The following is a 16,388-nucleotide window of genomic DNA, read 5'->3' as shown; positions in this document are numbered from 1 at the left end:
AAGAAGAGGAAATTCTAATATTTCTGACATAAACAATGGGAGCTTAATCAATGATCCATGAGGTACCTGCAATATGGTCAGAGACACTCCAAACATATTAAATACAATTTACATGAATTCCCTTGAGTATGTGATCTGTTTAATATATTATTCAATCTTTTTTACTATTCTAAACGTCACACCAGAATTCAACAAATCAATGAAGCTAGAGATACAAGCTGGTGGTTTGACTACCTCTATGCTCGCTAGACTGTGACTTTGCTAGCATTAAAACAAGCACTTTGTAAGATCCAGATAAATTTTAGGCCTTGCCAGAAAGCAGCAGCAGATCATGAGAAACCACTGCCTCTTTCGACTTGACAGCATTTGACTTACACTGATGGCAGCAACAGCAGTTCACTGGTACCAGATTTAAGAGATTCAGCTATCATTCCAGCAGGAAGCCATCAATTGCTCAATAACCTATACTTAACAACCCACTCACTTCTGGAGAGCAGCAAAGCCAACTTGAGCAAGGCCTTATTTAATGTTTCTCCTTGTTCAGATGCTAATTGGCATGGCAGTGCATCAGCAGTTAGTTATAATAGCAGGCACACTGTGATAATGTGTCGCTAGTTTAATGGGCATAAACAAATGTTGCATCTATCTTTCTGGGGCATGTAAATTATCATTTATCCATTAAGAAGGAATTCTAGATAATTGCAAGGACAGAACTGATTACAGTCAGAATTTATATAAATGAAATTTGAATAGAATTAAGAGTTGAGGTTGACTTTTCACTTCATTCTTCTGAGTTCAGACCAAACCTGTTGTAGCCTTTGTCAGCAATGTGATATGACAAAGCCCAAACAGATGGAACTGGCATCAGGCAATATCAAAGATGACAATGCAGGACTCCTTATTGGAAAAAGTGTAGGTGACAGCTGTCACTCTGTAGAGTTCAGCAGGGCCAAAGTGCCGGGTAGCTTAAAATACTAATTGAAAGTTGTCACGGTGTTATGGTGACTATGGCCAGAATTCTCCGAACTTGCCAATGGCTGGGATTCTCCCGTCCTGCTGCACTGCATGGAGTTTTGGCTGAACGCCAAATTCTCCATTCTCGATGGCAGTGATGGTAGGTGAACAAGCTCAGAGAATCCCAGCCTGTGTCACTAACTATCCATTCAGGTACAATTGCCAGCTTGTTTCAAACATTTAGTGGATAAAAAAAGTGTGGTCCCTTGCATTCCTTAAATTTTCCACGCTCCCAGAACTTTTTAGGAAAAAGGCATTATTTACTAAACTGAACATGAGATAATTTTACTTGGTTTGTTCTACATACAGGATGGATGACTCTGGTTAAACAGCAGTTCTTGGATTTGCATATCACACTAATGCATTTTTCTGGACAACTTTTTATACCATAAATTGGAGTGCAAAAATCTCAAGAGTTAAATTTTATTTAAAAAAGGAACAAGCACGTAAGTAATGTTATAACATTGTTATTCTACCCTACTACTCGATTGAAGAAGTTTAAGCAACAGAAAAAAAATTGTATGTCCAAAAACTAAGCTCATCCTTTGTATATAACTTAAATTTTGTTTTCGCTGGGAGTTTTTAACATCCTGTGAAAATGCTTTTCTAGGGCAATTCAAACCAAATTTTCTCTTTCAGGAATTTCAAATCAACAGCTCATGGGATTTGGGAAACAGTTCTTGAACAGAACAAAAGTGAAATAAAGCAGACCTGAACTTTTTCATATTCTGAAAGAGTTAGAGGACTTTCTGAATGTCAAATTTCCCACCATTCAAACTTAATAAGGAATACCAGTTTCACACAAAATGAATCAGTATTAATGTTCTTGATGGTCTCAAAGTACTTCTTTTGTGAGTAACAATTTTGTGATTCTTCTTTCTACCACGTAACCACATAATCAACTTTCAACAGCCATCAAAATACATTGAACTACACTGTTTTGTTTTAAGCTATTACTGTACTGGGAGAGGTCTTGCCATCCCTACATCTGGGCCAGCAGCTCTGTGTTCAAGTCCCACTTGACGGCCACAGAAGGTACATTCATAACTTGGCCAAACAGGTTAATTACCACCCTGTAAATTGTTTCAATAAGCTTGCTGACAGGTGGTAAGAGTAGTGGGGTTTCTGGTCAGCCATTCTGCAAGAGGCAATGGCAGAATTACTGCAATAATTTGCCAAGATTCATCACAGACTAATCCAATGGAAGTCATGGTCGCCAGTGGCCTCTTAGGGCACGATACCAGAAGGGGGAGTGAACGTACAATGACTCAACAGTAATCAAAACTGAACAAAAACGTCCAACCTTTGGCCGGAATATTACCACTGTTCACGCTGGCTGGATTTTCCCATTCCGCTGCAGTGAATGGGAAATCCAGAGATTTGGCTGGATGTCAAATTCTCTGACCTTGCTGCAGAGGGACTGTGGTGCGAACAGCCAGTAAGATTACGCCCTTGCTCACAGGAAGTTTGGGAGCAGGACACAGAAGTAAAATCCTTCCTTGGAAATCACTCCGCATGGCCTTTTCCCTATATCTGTGTAATCTCAGCACTACAATTCATTAAGATCTACGCTTTCTTCCAATTCTGGACTCTTGCACATTGCTCCATAAGTGGCCATGCCTTCAGTTGCCTATTCCTACATCTTTCATTCCGCCACCTCTCTACTACTCTGTGGCCCCTTTTTTCCGTTAAGGTACTCTTTAAAAACTACATCTTTGACCAAGCTTTTGGTTACCCATCCTAATACCTCCTTTGTGGTTGATGTCAAATTCTGTTTACTAACATACCTTGGGATGCTTTCCTACATTAAAGATGGTATAAAAATGCAAGTTGTTGTTGTTAAACAGATGACACAAAAAATGTTTATTCACCTCCAGGATGTCAGCACTTAAAACACCGTAGATTTTAAAATCCAATGCCTGGATATAAAACTGGCATTGCCAATCACCCGCTCGAGTTTCACTTCCAAAAAATATCGTGGTTAATATATAATGTCAACAGCAGTAGCTTCACTGATATATCTGACTGGTGTTTATGAGTTGTAAGCAAGTACAATGGCCTACCTTATTAATTTTGTTGGTTTTAGGCAGTGTTTGGCTGGAGTGGAGATCGGAGTACCTGGGTGGCTTCTTAAGCGGATTATTAATATCACATGGCACAGATTCTGTTCGCACGAGTCTTGCTGAAAATCAGAGATGGTTACAAGTGAGGAAAAAACAATACATATTAATGTTATTATGCCTAACTTTGTGAAGTATTCCATAATTAATCACTTAGCTGACTAGTAATGACTGCTCTTTATATTAAAGTAAGAAGTTTCACAACATCAGGTTAAAGTCCAACAGGTTTATTTGGTAGCAAACGCTACCAGCTTTCAGAGCACTGCTCCTTCGTCAGGTGAGTCACCTGACGAAGGAGAAGCACTCCAAAACCTGTTGGACTTTAACCTGGTGTTGTGAAATTTCTTACTGTGTTTCCCCCAGTCCAACTCCAGCATCTCCACATCACTTCATATTAAAGTCAGTGTCCTCAAAAATTTGTTTTATTTAATTGCATATCCCAGGCCTTAGAGCTTTATGTACCCTGATCTTGTATCCAAAATGGAGGCCTCTGGCACACAAAGTATTAATCGCTATATATTGGGAGCCTGGGGTAAGAGGGGCTTTCAAAATGGCTGTGTTAGCAGGTACAATTTTGCAAGGTTTTGTACAAATCGTGAGTGCATCAGATTTCAGGAACAACATGAACAATTAACAGGCTAATATTTTGAAGACCGCTTGTTTCTACTCTGGCATTCCAAACATTTTTTTTAATCATAAGAAATTACTTTTGATGAGAGCTATTAGTTTGCCTGGAGGAGTGCAAAAGGAGGCCATTTGGCACATCAAGACTGCATCGACTCTTCAGCAAAGTATCTTACCCAGGCCCCGCTCTGCCCCAAGCCTGCAACCGCACCCCCACATATTTACCCTGTTAATCGCCCTAATTTACACCATTTGGGACACAAAGGGCAATTTAACATGGCCAATCCACCTAACATGCAGATCTTTGGACTGTGGGAGAAACCTGGAGCACCCGGAGGAAACCCATACAGACATGGGGAGAACATGGAGACTCCACACAGACAGTCACCCAAGGCTAGAATTGAACCCGGATCCCTGGTGCTGTGAGGCAGCAATGCTACCGATTCTCTAATCTCATCAAATAAGGTATTCCACCCTGGTCAGCGAAAGATGTTGAGATCATCTGTTCTATCTTAATGGGTCAATCAATAGAAAAAAATGTTTGTGGTTGAAATAATATGCCTGTGCCATTTCTTACAATAGACAGAAAGTCTTTTAAACTAACAATATCAGAATGTTTTGTCTTCATGAACTTCAATTGTATTTGTCATTATGGCAGGGAGTGGGGTGCGGGTGGGGGCAGAGACACATCTCAAGCCAACATACATCTCAGATTATCTAAATTAATAGATTTTGGTGATTTGATTTCAGACTTTGTTATCAAGCTTTATTGAACAGACTTTACTGATCTCCGTGCCCACAAAAACCAAATGGAACATGCTAAGAATTAAGACATAAGCACAAATAGTTGCTCGAGATCTCACATTCAGCAGCAAAGCGACTGCACTTGCCACTAGATTGTTAGAGCTCGAGGCTGCTTTTACCCCAGGGATTAAAGTTTGATCAGTACTGCAATGAAGGATTTGATGCAATTACTACTTACAAAGGTAACAAGGACAAAGAGCATCCAGACTCTCCATAAATTTGCATTTATGGTTTTCAAACTAACCCTCAGATGATGAAAGTCAGAGAAGGCTACTTGTGGTACATTTGTCCAATTGGCCTCACAACAAAGTAGTTTTATTTTCCATTTAAAACACTTATTCCTGAGATCAAACACTATAAAGCTGCTTTTATATTGCTTTTACATTGGTCCAGATTCTGGGAAACGGACTTTGCGTTATATCTGATTTCTTTATGTCTGCTGAAAATTTGTAAATTCCATATTTAGTGTGTCAATTTCTGGGATGAGAGAGCTAGATTCAGCATCAGCCTGCTCATGAATGCTGGTCTTCGGAAGACCAATGGCCTGACAGTCACTGTGGTCTGGGTTTCACACTCAATAGAAAGCGATTGCACTTGCCACTGACCTCAAAGAAAGGTGCCCAGAGTAGGCAGCAAATGAGATTGAAAGATGGCACGGTGGCACTGGTGCCTCACAGCGCCAGGGACCCAGATTTAATTCTGGCCTCAGATGTACGTGTGGAGGTTGCATGTTCTTCCCACATCTGCGTGAGTTTCCTCCACGTTCTCCGGTCTCCTCCCACACTTCAAAGATATGCAAGTTAGGTAATTGGTCATGCTAAATTGACCCTTGGTATCAGGGAGATAGCAGGGTAAATATACGGGGATAGGGCCTTGTTGGGATTGTTGTTAATGCAGGCTCAATGGACCGAATGGCCTCCTTCTACACTGTAGGAATTCTACGATTCTATTCTTACAGAACGCAAACCAGGAAATAAAATGCATTGATTAATTTTTAACTAAATTTTCAAGATAAGGAAATAAATTGTTCGGGCATACATACAAATGATACTGTTGAAGGCTAATATTTTCATAAATATTTTGTTTTGAAAATGTTAATTTTTCTCTATTGTAATGGACAAATGTAAAATCATTTTTCGGGGCCACAAAAGTTTTCCTCGGTACCTACCAACATAATGTTAAACACTCAATTACAATTCATTTAAAAAGATTTTACAACGTTTTTTACTGTCAGCAAAAAGGGCAAATTCCCATCAGTTTAGTGATTTCTATCTGATTGTAGCCTGAGGGGACTTAAGAGTGTGCATTTGGAGAAGAATAGAATTATTGTGCGTAACTTCTGGGTTTTTGCATTAATTGTGCCTGAGCAAACTCCAGAAGCTGATGTTAGCTTTAGAAGAGGAAAGACATGGCCCTGACAGTTTCACTATCATTATCTCTGCAAACTTCAGTGAAATGAAATGCCAACTACTTCTATTCTTCTGAAACTGGCTTTAAATAATACTCTGTGCAGAGATTTTAACTCATTCAAAACCTATGCACTTGCACAGAATTAAAATTGGGCTAACACAAATGCAGTTATGGATTTCTTGGGAGATTTAGCGGCCATAACAGGATTTGTGTGTATAACAACGAACGGACCTGGAGAATTGCACCCAGAATCTCAATGTAAATCATGGGTGGATAAGGATTATTACTGAAAACCAGTATAAAACCTATAAGTTGAATCCCGTTGACAACATTTCAATCTATGCCTCATGGAGTTACTTTATTCTGTATTACAATACTGAACACAAAATCTAATAAACAAAAGTCAATTATTGTGAAAACTAGAAATAGGAATGTTAGAATTTCTGGATAAGTTCAGCAAGTTAGGCCATGGTTTTCTGACACAAGGTTAACAAACTGAAACAACTATTTCTCTCTCCACAGATGCTACCTGACCTGCTGAGTGTTCCCATCATTTTTTGTTTGTCTTAAAATCTATTATGCACGCCGTGCTTTGCTGAGTAAAATGGATGCTTTTAACATCAGGCAAAGTACACTTTTATGTTTACAAAACTGGAAGAAAGAATAGTCAGTTAGTTCAATTAATGTACTGAGTGACTGAAATGCAGAAAGATTTTTCATTTAAGGTAGCGATCTCATAGACGCTTGCTTGCCTATGAGCCATGTTATTCAAATTAAAAAAAATGCAAGGAAATGGAACTGCAAAGTGGCCCAATGAATATTGGAAAAAGAAAATGAAGATACAAGAATAACCGTAATTCTTTGTTAACTTGATTGGTACAAATTGAAAGTAGCACAATCATTTCATTATTGGTCTCTAGCATTGAATAACAAACACACCGATGAATAGAGCATCTTAAAGTCAAAATGCAAAAAGGAAACACAAAATACAAATACTTAAACCTCACCTCCACGATGAATGATGAGTAAATGACAAGGTGGGGCTTCTTTGGTGCATTTGTTATGGCACTTTAACCTAGGGAAGAAAGAAACGTTGAAACACTGTTATAGGAAAATTCTTTGATATCCATATCGAAGTTAAAGGCACTTTTAAATATGTTTCTCTGTTGCCACTTTTCTAAAGTTTGCCTAGATTTTTAAGCTATTTTGATTTTTTATGATCTTAGGTTTTCCCAAAAAAAAAGTACCAATCCCTTTGCAGACAGGGGAGGTAGATTGGTCTTTCTGGTCTTTGCCAATTGCTTGTTTGGTGTGATGCACACTGGGCTAAGGCAGCCTCTCAGGAAAGGTAATCCGCTCCAGATTTGTGGCACTTTTGCAGGCTTCAGCAGAACGCATGTCAGCTATTATAAAAGCAAAATACAGTGGGTGTAATGTTATTTAACTAGTGTAAACGGAAACCAGTAATTGGAAATGTCAAACCATCAGATCCACTACTTGATTAACCCATTGATTTCTCAATGAGGGTCAGGGTTCGAAGTACTTTGAGCACAATGCAGTATGTTACCCTCCCAACACACAACAGGAAATAATTTGTTATGTAAAATCTCGAGTTAATTTTGGGGAGATATTTTTGACTTCGCTTCATTACTACTTCCTTCCTTGATGTGTCTATCCATCATTAGTTCAGCAGAGTAAACCACTCCTCAGCCCAGTCAACGCCATGCTTGTTCCAACTAAGAGATACACAAGAGTGATCCAGAATGAAAGGCTCTTTCATTAGTGTGCCTTAAAACCTATTGTAAAATCATCAGCATAACTGTGCTTTCCACTACTATCTGAGCTTCAAAATAGAATCGCAGAATTGTTACAGTGCAGAACGAGGTCATTTGGCCCATTCTCTCTGCGCCGATTCTCCAAATAAGCATCATGACTTAGTGCCACTCACCTGCCTTTTCCCCATAACCCTGCACATTGTTTCATTCAAGTAATCATCTAATACCCTCTTGAACTGAACCTGCCTTGACTGCACTTCCAGGCAATACATTGCAGACCCAAACCACTTGTGTGAAGACGATCTTTTTCACATCATATTTGCTTTTTTTTTGCACATCACTTTAAATCTGTGCCCTCTCATTCTTGATCCTTTAATGAGCATGAATAGTTTTGCCCTATCTACTCTGTTCAGCCCCGTCATAATTTTGACCACCTCCAGCAAAACCTCCTCTGAGCCTTCTTCTGTCCAAGGTGAATAGTCCCAACCTTTCCAATTTATCATAACTGAAGTTTCTCATCCCTGAAACCATTCTGATAGACCTCTTCTGCACTCCCTCCAATGCATTCACACGTCTAATAAAAAAAACTCTGTAGGTAGACATGGGTTAATACTACATTTAGCATTGATATGCATTTTAGCCAACAATGGAAGGTTACATTTCACTTTGCTTCCTAAATTTAGAGAGATGGTGACTATAAAAATGAATTCTCACGTCAGTGCATAGCATGTTCGTCTCCGAGGGAGAAGGTTGGGCATCCAGCCCCATTCAAAATACCTGATTACAACAATCTAGACTGAAACTCCAGTGCAGAACTCTACTTCTGGGTGAGATGTTAAACTAAGGCCTCGTTTCCTCTCTTAGGTGGACATAAGAATCCATAAAGAGCAGTAGAGTTAGCCCTCGTGTCCTGGCCATGGCTTACTCCTCAGCCAATTTCACTTGATAGTCATAAACACATTGGTATTTGTCGGAACTTTGTGTGTACAAATTAGTTCCTGCATTTCCTAAACAATAGTGACCACATTTCATTGGTTCTAAAACACACAAGATTTTTTCCCTTTTACATTAACAGTAAGAGAGCCATGGGAAGTATACTCCAAAATACTTGATTTGGTTACATACTTGCAGTTTTTACATTTCAAGCCAAAAAGCATCCCTTTCCCACATACTGTGCAGGTCTGAGACATCCAATACTTGGTGGAAAATCTAGAAGAAAAAGAGTTAAGATCAATTGCTTGAATCAATATTAACTAGATTTAAGCAAAATTACCATAATCAGGAAGGAGAAAGTAAAATGCACTTTACATTAATTAAACGTAAATTGTAAATCATTATCAACTATAGTAAAGTAGCTTTGATACATTTTTTCTGAACTAATTTGAGTTTGTAACTTAACATTTAAAGTTTTTTTAAAGTTTATTTATTAGTCACAAGTAAGGTTTACATTAACACTACAATGAAGTTACTATGAAATTCCCCTAAACGCCACAGTCTGACGCCTGTTCGGGTCAATGCACCTAACAAGCACGCCTTTCAGAATGTGGGAGGAAACCGGAGCACCTGGATGAAACCTATGCACAGTAAAAAGTCTGACAACACCAGGTTTTAGTCCAACCGATTTATTTGATAGTAAACTCACAAGCTTTCGAGGGGACTCCCTCTTCGTCAGGCGAATGGAGAGTTCTGGCCTCGGACTCTCCATTCACTTGACGAAGAGGGAGTCCCCTCGAAAGCTTGTGAGTTTACTATCAAATAAATCGGTTGGACTAAAACCTGGTGTTGTCAGACTTTTTACTGTGTTTACCCCAGTCCAACGCCGGCACATCCACATCATGAAACCTATGCAGACATGGGAAGAACATGCAAACTCCACACAGACAGTGACCTGAGCTGGGAATCAAACCCAGATCCCTGGCGCTGTGAAGCAGCAGAGCTAACCACTGTGCCACCTTGCCACCCTAATTTATTGCAATATGAGGGAAAAGGGTAATCAGAATATTGTCGGGTCATCTTGAAGATAGCACAATCAGTACATATTTTGAATTTTTCAAAGCACATCTCTACTGCCATAGTATGCTACCAAGGATGGATTAAGAGAAATACCCAGTTTATTGCAATGATGGATTCAGGACGTGCCCTAGGATTTCCAACAAAAAACTTCAAAAATCTCACTTACCTTAACCTCAAACTGGTGCTGCATGCTATACTCAACGGACAGTAGCAGATGTAACCATTGTGGAACACGATTCAGTTCCCAATTAATTAGAACAGCAAGAGTTAGAAGAGGGTGAGAAAAAGTCACTGGCCCTCCAAGTCCATTCCTCCACTAATCATGTAACAGCTCTCATCAAGGACAACATCAGAGGTATTTTTCAAAATAGTTTCTGTAACAGGCTGACCATCAACTGTTAGTTGTATTTTAAAACATACCCACATTGCTGTGAGCATTGAGCTCAATGGCTGACAGAAACTGGCTCTCTGAACAGAGATAACAGGGACTTTAAATATAGGGCCTGTATAACCTGTGCAATGATAGCCAACACAAACTGCCTGTAATTCTATAGGCCCCACCCTTAAGTACTCATCTCTTGGCGGAAATCAAGTAGTTGGAGAATTAGAACGCAGTTCGCTTCCGATTTGACTGAATCCAAATCAAAATTCCAGGCAATGAGCACACTTTTCCTACAACAGTATGGTTCTCTTTAATGTCTTTGCTATGACAACATACGGTCAGGTTTCTTTGCCAGGCCAAACCTGCTGGCCATACATTGGCCAATGGAGGCCCTGTGAATTGAGCTTTCTTTTAGGTTTCTTGGGGGCCAAGAGGAGCAGAAGTAAACCCTGGGCCATCCATGCCCCAGATTCCATAACCCCCCTTCCACCATTCATTGATGGAGAATCCATCCCCAGATTCGTCCATTACATGAGTCCAGGATCATTTCTGTGGATCTCCACCTGCAGTTGCCTGCTGCCCAAATTCCTGTTCCCAGGGATTTCTGTCACCGATTTGTGTTTGCATTATAAAGATTGGGAGCTAAAACGTCTCTCGATCTCAGATTATGATCTTTTTCCTTATACTGCTCTCCTTGCACTGACTGCAACCCAAATTAAAATTGAAACAATATGTACATATCTCATCAAAAGAAATAATGGGCTGGATTTTCTCATAAGATATTCACATCACCAGATAGAAAGCCAGATCCAAAGTCAATACTGGCAAACGGTGAGACCATGGCTGGCATTTTGCCAGATGCAGCTAATTAGGAGTTAGCTGGGATGCCATCCAACTGAGGATGATATCTCTATGCTGAGGAGTCCTCAATAAGGAGCAATGATTTTTTTATTGCTATGCCAGTACAGGCAGGCAGCAATTTTGGATGGGGGTTTGGGGATGCATCTTCCAGTGGCAATGACTGCCATGGATTTGTCTATGGCCATAAATGAGCCCCAACACTGCAAACCCACTGGGAGGATGGAGGGTTTACTCGGCAGGCCCTACACATGATGGCAGCACCTCGATACACCAACAGAATTCCAACAGGTGGGGGTGCGCAGGGTGCAATTATCCTTAATTGAGATAATTGGCTATCTGGCAGGCACCCAAGTGGAGTGCTTCAATCCCCAACATCCTGCAAGTACCAAGATTGCATCTCAGGATTAATATCCATGGATTGGAAATTTAAATTTATGGTTTTGCCTGGATATCAGCTGTACTCCTAATCTTAAATAGCCCAACATGAGTCAGAAATAAGATTCACCAAAGTACTTAAAGTATTAGAGGGCCAATGCTGGCTGTAGAAGTTCATCATGGCAAGTATTACCAACATAGGAGAAATTAGGAAAATAAATATTAAACAATTTAACCCATTGCATTTACAACATTCATTACCTCATGCATTGTTGTAAAGTATTTACAAAAGAATAGAAAGTGAAACAAAAGAAAGCACATTAAGAAACTCAAACTTTTTAAGAATGACTTTACGTTCAAGTAAATGGAAGTTCAATAAATTTACCAAGTTAATGCAAAATGTTATTACAGATCTTGTGGGAGGTCAGGGGCTAACCAAACATGAGTAATGTTGTTTGACAGAACTGAGGTAACATTAAGGTTTTTTCATTTGTCTCGTCACTAGAAAAATGACCGATGGCTTAATGTGTTATAAGTTAAGAGTTCAACAGCAAATGTACTGACCCATAATAAACCTAAAAAGGTGAAACCTCTATTTTATTGAAGAAAATACCTTTTCTTCCAAATCATTTAAGATAAAAATTGAAAATTAAGCCTTTTTTTCCCAAAAAACATAGACAAGTTAATCATTTTATGGGCTGATGTTCCACTAGGTCTGCAAAGTCAGAAATACCTTTATTCAACATTGAGAGAGAATTACACTTCAGAGGATTACTGTCTGCTCTTAAGTGTGCAATGAGTGTCAAGGCGTATTTCTAGAAAACAAAATTCTGAACTTGAAGTATGTTTCAAAACCTATCCTCTTACCAAAAGAAATGAGTCACCAGCTCTTAACCTCTTGACTGAGTTTGAAGTGGATTGAATTGGGCAGTGGTTGAAGGATTTGTGAAACATTTTACATCCCTATGTTTGTGGGCAGGGATAGCCATAAAATTTGCCAGATAGTCTTACCACTTCCTTCTCCACTCTCGCCCACCCCAATCTCTCTGCAATTTTAGTTGGAACATGCAGGGCCTAGACTGTCCTACCTGCCCATTCGCCAAATGAGGCACTTATGTGGTCAATTAATGATCCCTTAAGGGTCATTTCTCACTCAGCCTCAATTTTCAGGATGGTAGGAGGAATTCTGAGACACAGGGGAAGCCTGAAAAGCCACCTCACTCAGGCCTCGGACATGTGGGAGATAGTGTGGTGCCTCCATCAATAGTCGCCTTTCAACATTGAGTGCCTACCAAAAAGGTACGGTCTTTCCACTAAAGCCTCCAACTCCTGTGTCCGTGCTCCCGGGCCTCACCTCACCTTCCCACCCTGAGATTCCCACACTTACCAGGTGGCCGTAGACTCTGGAGATCATTCTGCCCACTGCAACCTCTGATGCTGCTAGGGCTAGAGAGCTGTCAATCAGTTTGGTCAGCAGCTTTCTGAGGTGGGACTTCTTCCTGAATGAGGAGCGGAAATCCCTACCATCTGAAAAATCCTGGCCAATGAGATATTTGTTCTTTGAAAGGTTTTCCTGTCTTTGGTGAGAGAACAGCTTGATCTTAGCTTACTGATAAAATCACTACCACTGCTGCCCCAAGCTGCAGTAACAACTCATCATTTTGGTTAATACTGTAGCCTAATTGCTTCAGAATTCAGGTCAAATATATATTTCTTCTTATAGAATGTATTTATTTTCAGAATGTTTCCTTTAGGTTAGGTGAAGTATCACTAGCTGGAAACATAGCTCAGAGGTGATAAAGATGGCTAATGCGGGACATGGATGTAAAAGTTTTAAAGTTTATTTATAAGTCACAAGTAGGCTTGCATTCACACTGTAATGAGGTTACTGTGAAAATCCCCTCATTGCCACACTCCGGCATCTGTTCAAGTACACTGCAGGAGAACTTAGCATGGCTAGCGTACCTAACCCACACATCTTTGGATTTGTGGGAGGAAAACTGGTGCACCCAGAGGAAACCCACGCAGACACAGGGAAAATGTGCAAATTCCACACAGACAGCAACCCAAGCTGAGAATTGAACACCTGGTTAGTGCCTTGGGTGGTGTTTTAGGATTGAGTTAAGATCCATCAGGAAGAACAGGCATCATGACCTGCACTTTGAAATAGGGAGTGAAAGAAAGAGAACATCAACATGAATGACAAACAAACAAAAATTGCACAATAAAAGATATGTTCAGAAAGCAAATCTGCAGTAGAGAGAAGGGAATTAGAGGAAAAGGAAGTTCAAAGAAGACAGAATTAATTTTAGAGAGAGAGAGAGATAGACCAAATGTAGTGAAACAGAATGAGATAGAGGCAGAGGGAGAAAATGAGACAGAAATAAAGTGGAAAGTATCTTCAAGTCAAATGTAATCTGGTGAATTTGATCACGTAAAGTTCCTTTGGCTTCCTTGTATTCAGCACTCTAGATTCATCAGCTTTATTCACCCATTTGTTGTATTCACTCATGGGTTCCCTCTGGTGTAGCATATATTGATGCCATTCAAAGACTGCTTGCGGTTCACAGTCAACTTTCCTTTCACTGTTTAAAAACTAAGGAATAATGTAAAGCTCTAATGCTTAATCTTACTGGTTCGCCACTGCTACTATTGCTACTATATTTGTGTTAAGGCCTGTTGATGACAGGTTATCTAATGGGAGTGGCATTCTTATCACATCATGCACTATATCATACCTGTGTTTTATTGAATTCCCCAGATCTCTGCGAGGAATCTGTGGGGACCATCGAGGCACTGACAATGTATCTAACGAAGGGAGAAAAGACAAAGGCAAATGAGAAATCGGCCAGTGGCTCTAAAATTCTACACACAAAACACAGCAACAGCAATATTTTAGTTGTATTCATTTCAAAACTAAATCAATGAAGCATGTGAAGAAATATACTTTTAACTTCAATTTGCTCAACAATCTCATTTTTTAAAATTTTCAATTCTAGACTTTTTTTAAATGGAATTTAAATTTCACCAGCTGTTATGGTGGGATTTGAACCCATGTACCTCAGACATTCGCCTAATGCCTCTGGATTACTAATCGAGCAACATTACCACCATGCCACCATCACCGTTTTAGCAGAGCAAATAATTTGTTTGAATTGATATCCTTCATCAATATTATGTAAACTTTCAGGTAGTCCACATTATTGTTTAAATTCCACTTTTGTCCATTATTTTTGTACCTTACAAACGTTCAAACATAACACTACTGACACCCCATAAGTGGCATTAAAAAACCCCACCTGCAATACTTATACTGCCAAGTATCAGCTCAGACTTAATGTGCTGGAGTGTGGGTTGAAGGGTTTGTTAGTTCTGTTGAGCAGCAAAGTGAACGTGGTGATACTTCCATCTGTTTTATTAAGGGCAATTAAGATCCATAATTGGATCTATTTTCACCCTGACAGTGAAAGTCTCTCAAACATTACTAATACGTTATTTATGTGAGAATATGAAGTGGATGTGGCTCACTAGGACGTATTTGAAATTCTTCAACTGAAGTGTTTTTCTGCCTGTAATATGTACTTGAGTTTATTACTGCTCCAAGCGGAATAAATGCTTCAGCTTTGCTTCTTACATAATTGCAAACAAACTCAAAAGGCTGCAGGAACAAAATTAGCTTCAAGAAACTTCTTGAGTGAAGAAGCAAAGAGCAAGAAAGCTCAATAGAGACAAAACTGCTCACAAATGATCAAATACTTGGTAATTCAACTTTCTTTGTCCTTCCTTCCCATCACCACCATTCTGCTCAACTTCAGTATGCTATTGCATTTTGTCAAGGTCTCACTGGTTTTCTTTTAAGCAATACCACTGGAAATGTTCTGACCTGCAGCCAGAAAGTTTCTGAGACAGCATCCAGCATTAGTAATGATCAAACATATATGTATCTTAATGGTGTCATCGGGTCTGCTGTCCAGTTTGTTTTGGGAAAAGGAATTTTCTCATGCATAATCCTTTGTCAAAATAGTGTCAGTTTGTATATGTGGGCATGAGGGTGCCAACAGTTGGCACAAAATGGATGTAAAGCAGTTAAATTGACTCAACATCCCTCCATTGATTATTCTCTTCCACTAAAAATCTCAAATAAAGGGGATTCTCTCCAGAAAACATAATGGTCCTGGTGATAAAACAAAATTTCACCAAGGCATGCCAGAGGTTTAGTGGAGAGGTGCATCTGCAAAACATTCACAAAACATGACGCCATCCAGGATAATGTTGGTAGCCCATTCACCATCTCAAATATTCATTCCTTCTGCCAGCAGCACACAGTGACTGTAATGATAACTACACACAGGAAGCACTTTAACAACTGGCCACAGATTCTTTGATATTATTTCTCAAACTAGGGACCTCGGCCGCTTGGAAGGCAAGTGCGCATGGGAACATCATCATCACCTCCAAGTCGCGCTTGAACTTGGACAACATCGTCAATGAGTCAAAATCTTGGAGCTCATACTCAACAACAATGTGGAAGCATCTACACCACAGAGCACAGCGACTTAGTGGAAGCTTCACCACCACTTTCTCAATGGCAATCGGGGTTAATCCCTGAATGCCTGTTCTCAAGGATTAATTTTAAATGATAGAAGAAGAGCAAAGGGAACGCTGAGAAAATTGGTCAACTAATATCTTAAGAACACTTGACTGAACTTTCTCATATTCTTTAAACTAACTTTCATATATTTACCACACTCTAATACCAATTGAGAGTTCTCTATGCACTGGGTGGATGTTGTATTCAGAATAATGGGCAAAACTGATCTTAATGTTCAAATGAAGTTCCTTCCTGCTTCAGGCACTTTTCATACCAGCATTCTCTGTCCCTTCAAATGTATGTATGACATTTCAGTTGGCAGTGCTTCAGAGTAACAATCTATACCCGAAAAATGGGCAGATGTGATCAAAACATTTAGGCCAATATCTCACCTTTTCATGAGCATACTGCCAGGAGCT

General features: G+C 39.7%; 1 protein-coding gene across 1 annotated transcript in view; it reads right to left on the bottom strand.

Moving 5' to 3' along the window:
• The window catches only part of ksr2 (kinase suppressor of ras 2), a 350,091-nt gene that overhangs the window by 128,399 nt on the left and 205,304 nt on the right, over positions 1–16,388 (bottom strand). The window contains exons 6-9 of the mRNA XM_080208702.1: positions 14,117–14,186; positions 8,873–8,956; positions 6,980–7,047; positions 3,078–3,196 (exon numbers count right to left, since the gene is read on the bottom strand). Coding sequence (XP_080064828.1) covers positions 3,078–3,196; positions 6,980–7,047; positions 8,873–8,956; positions 14,117–14,186 — 341 coding nt within the window. The remainder of the gene's footprint in view (positions 1–3,077; positions 3,197–6,979; positions 7,048–8,872; positions 8,957–14,116; positions 14,187–16,388) is intronic.

Source organism: Carcharhinus amblyrhynchos, chromosome 20 (assembly GCF_965287045.1).
Source record: "Carcharhinus amblyrhynchos chromosome 20, sCarAmb.v2.hapA, whole genome shotgun sequence".
NCBI lineage: Eukaryota > Metazoa > Chordata > Chondrichthyes > Carcharhiniformes > Carcharhinidae > Carcharhinus > Carcharhinus amblyrhynchos.
The sequence above is the reverse complement of the archived record's forward strand: the minus strand, read 5'-3'. Positions and strand labels throughout refer to the sequence as shown.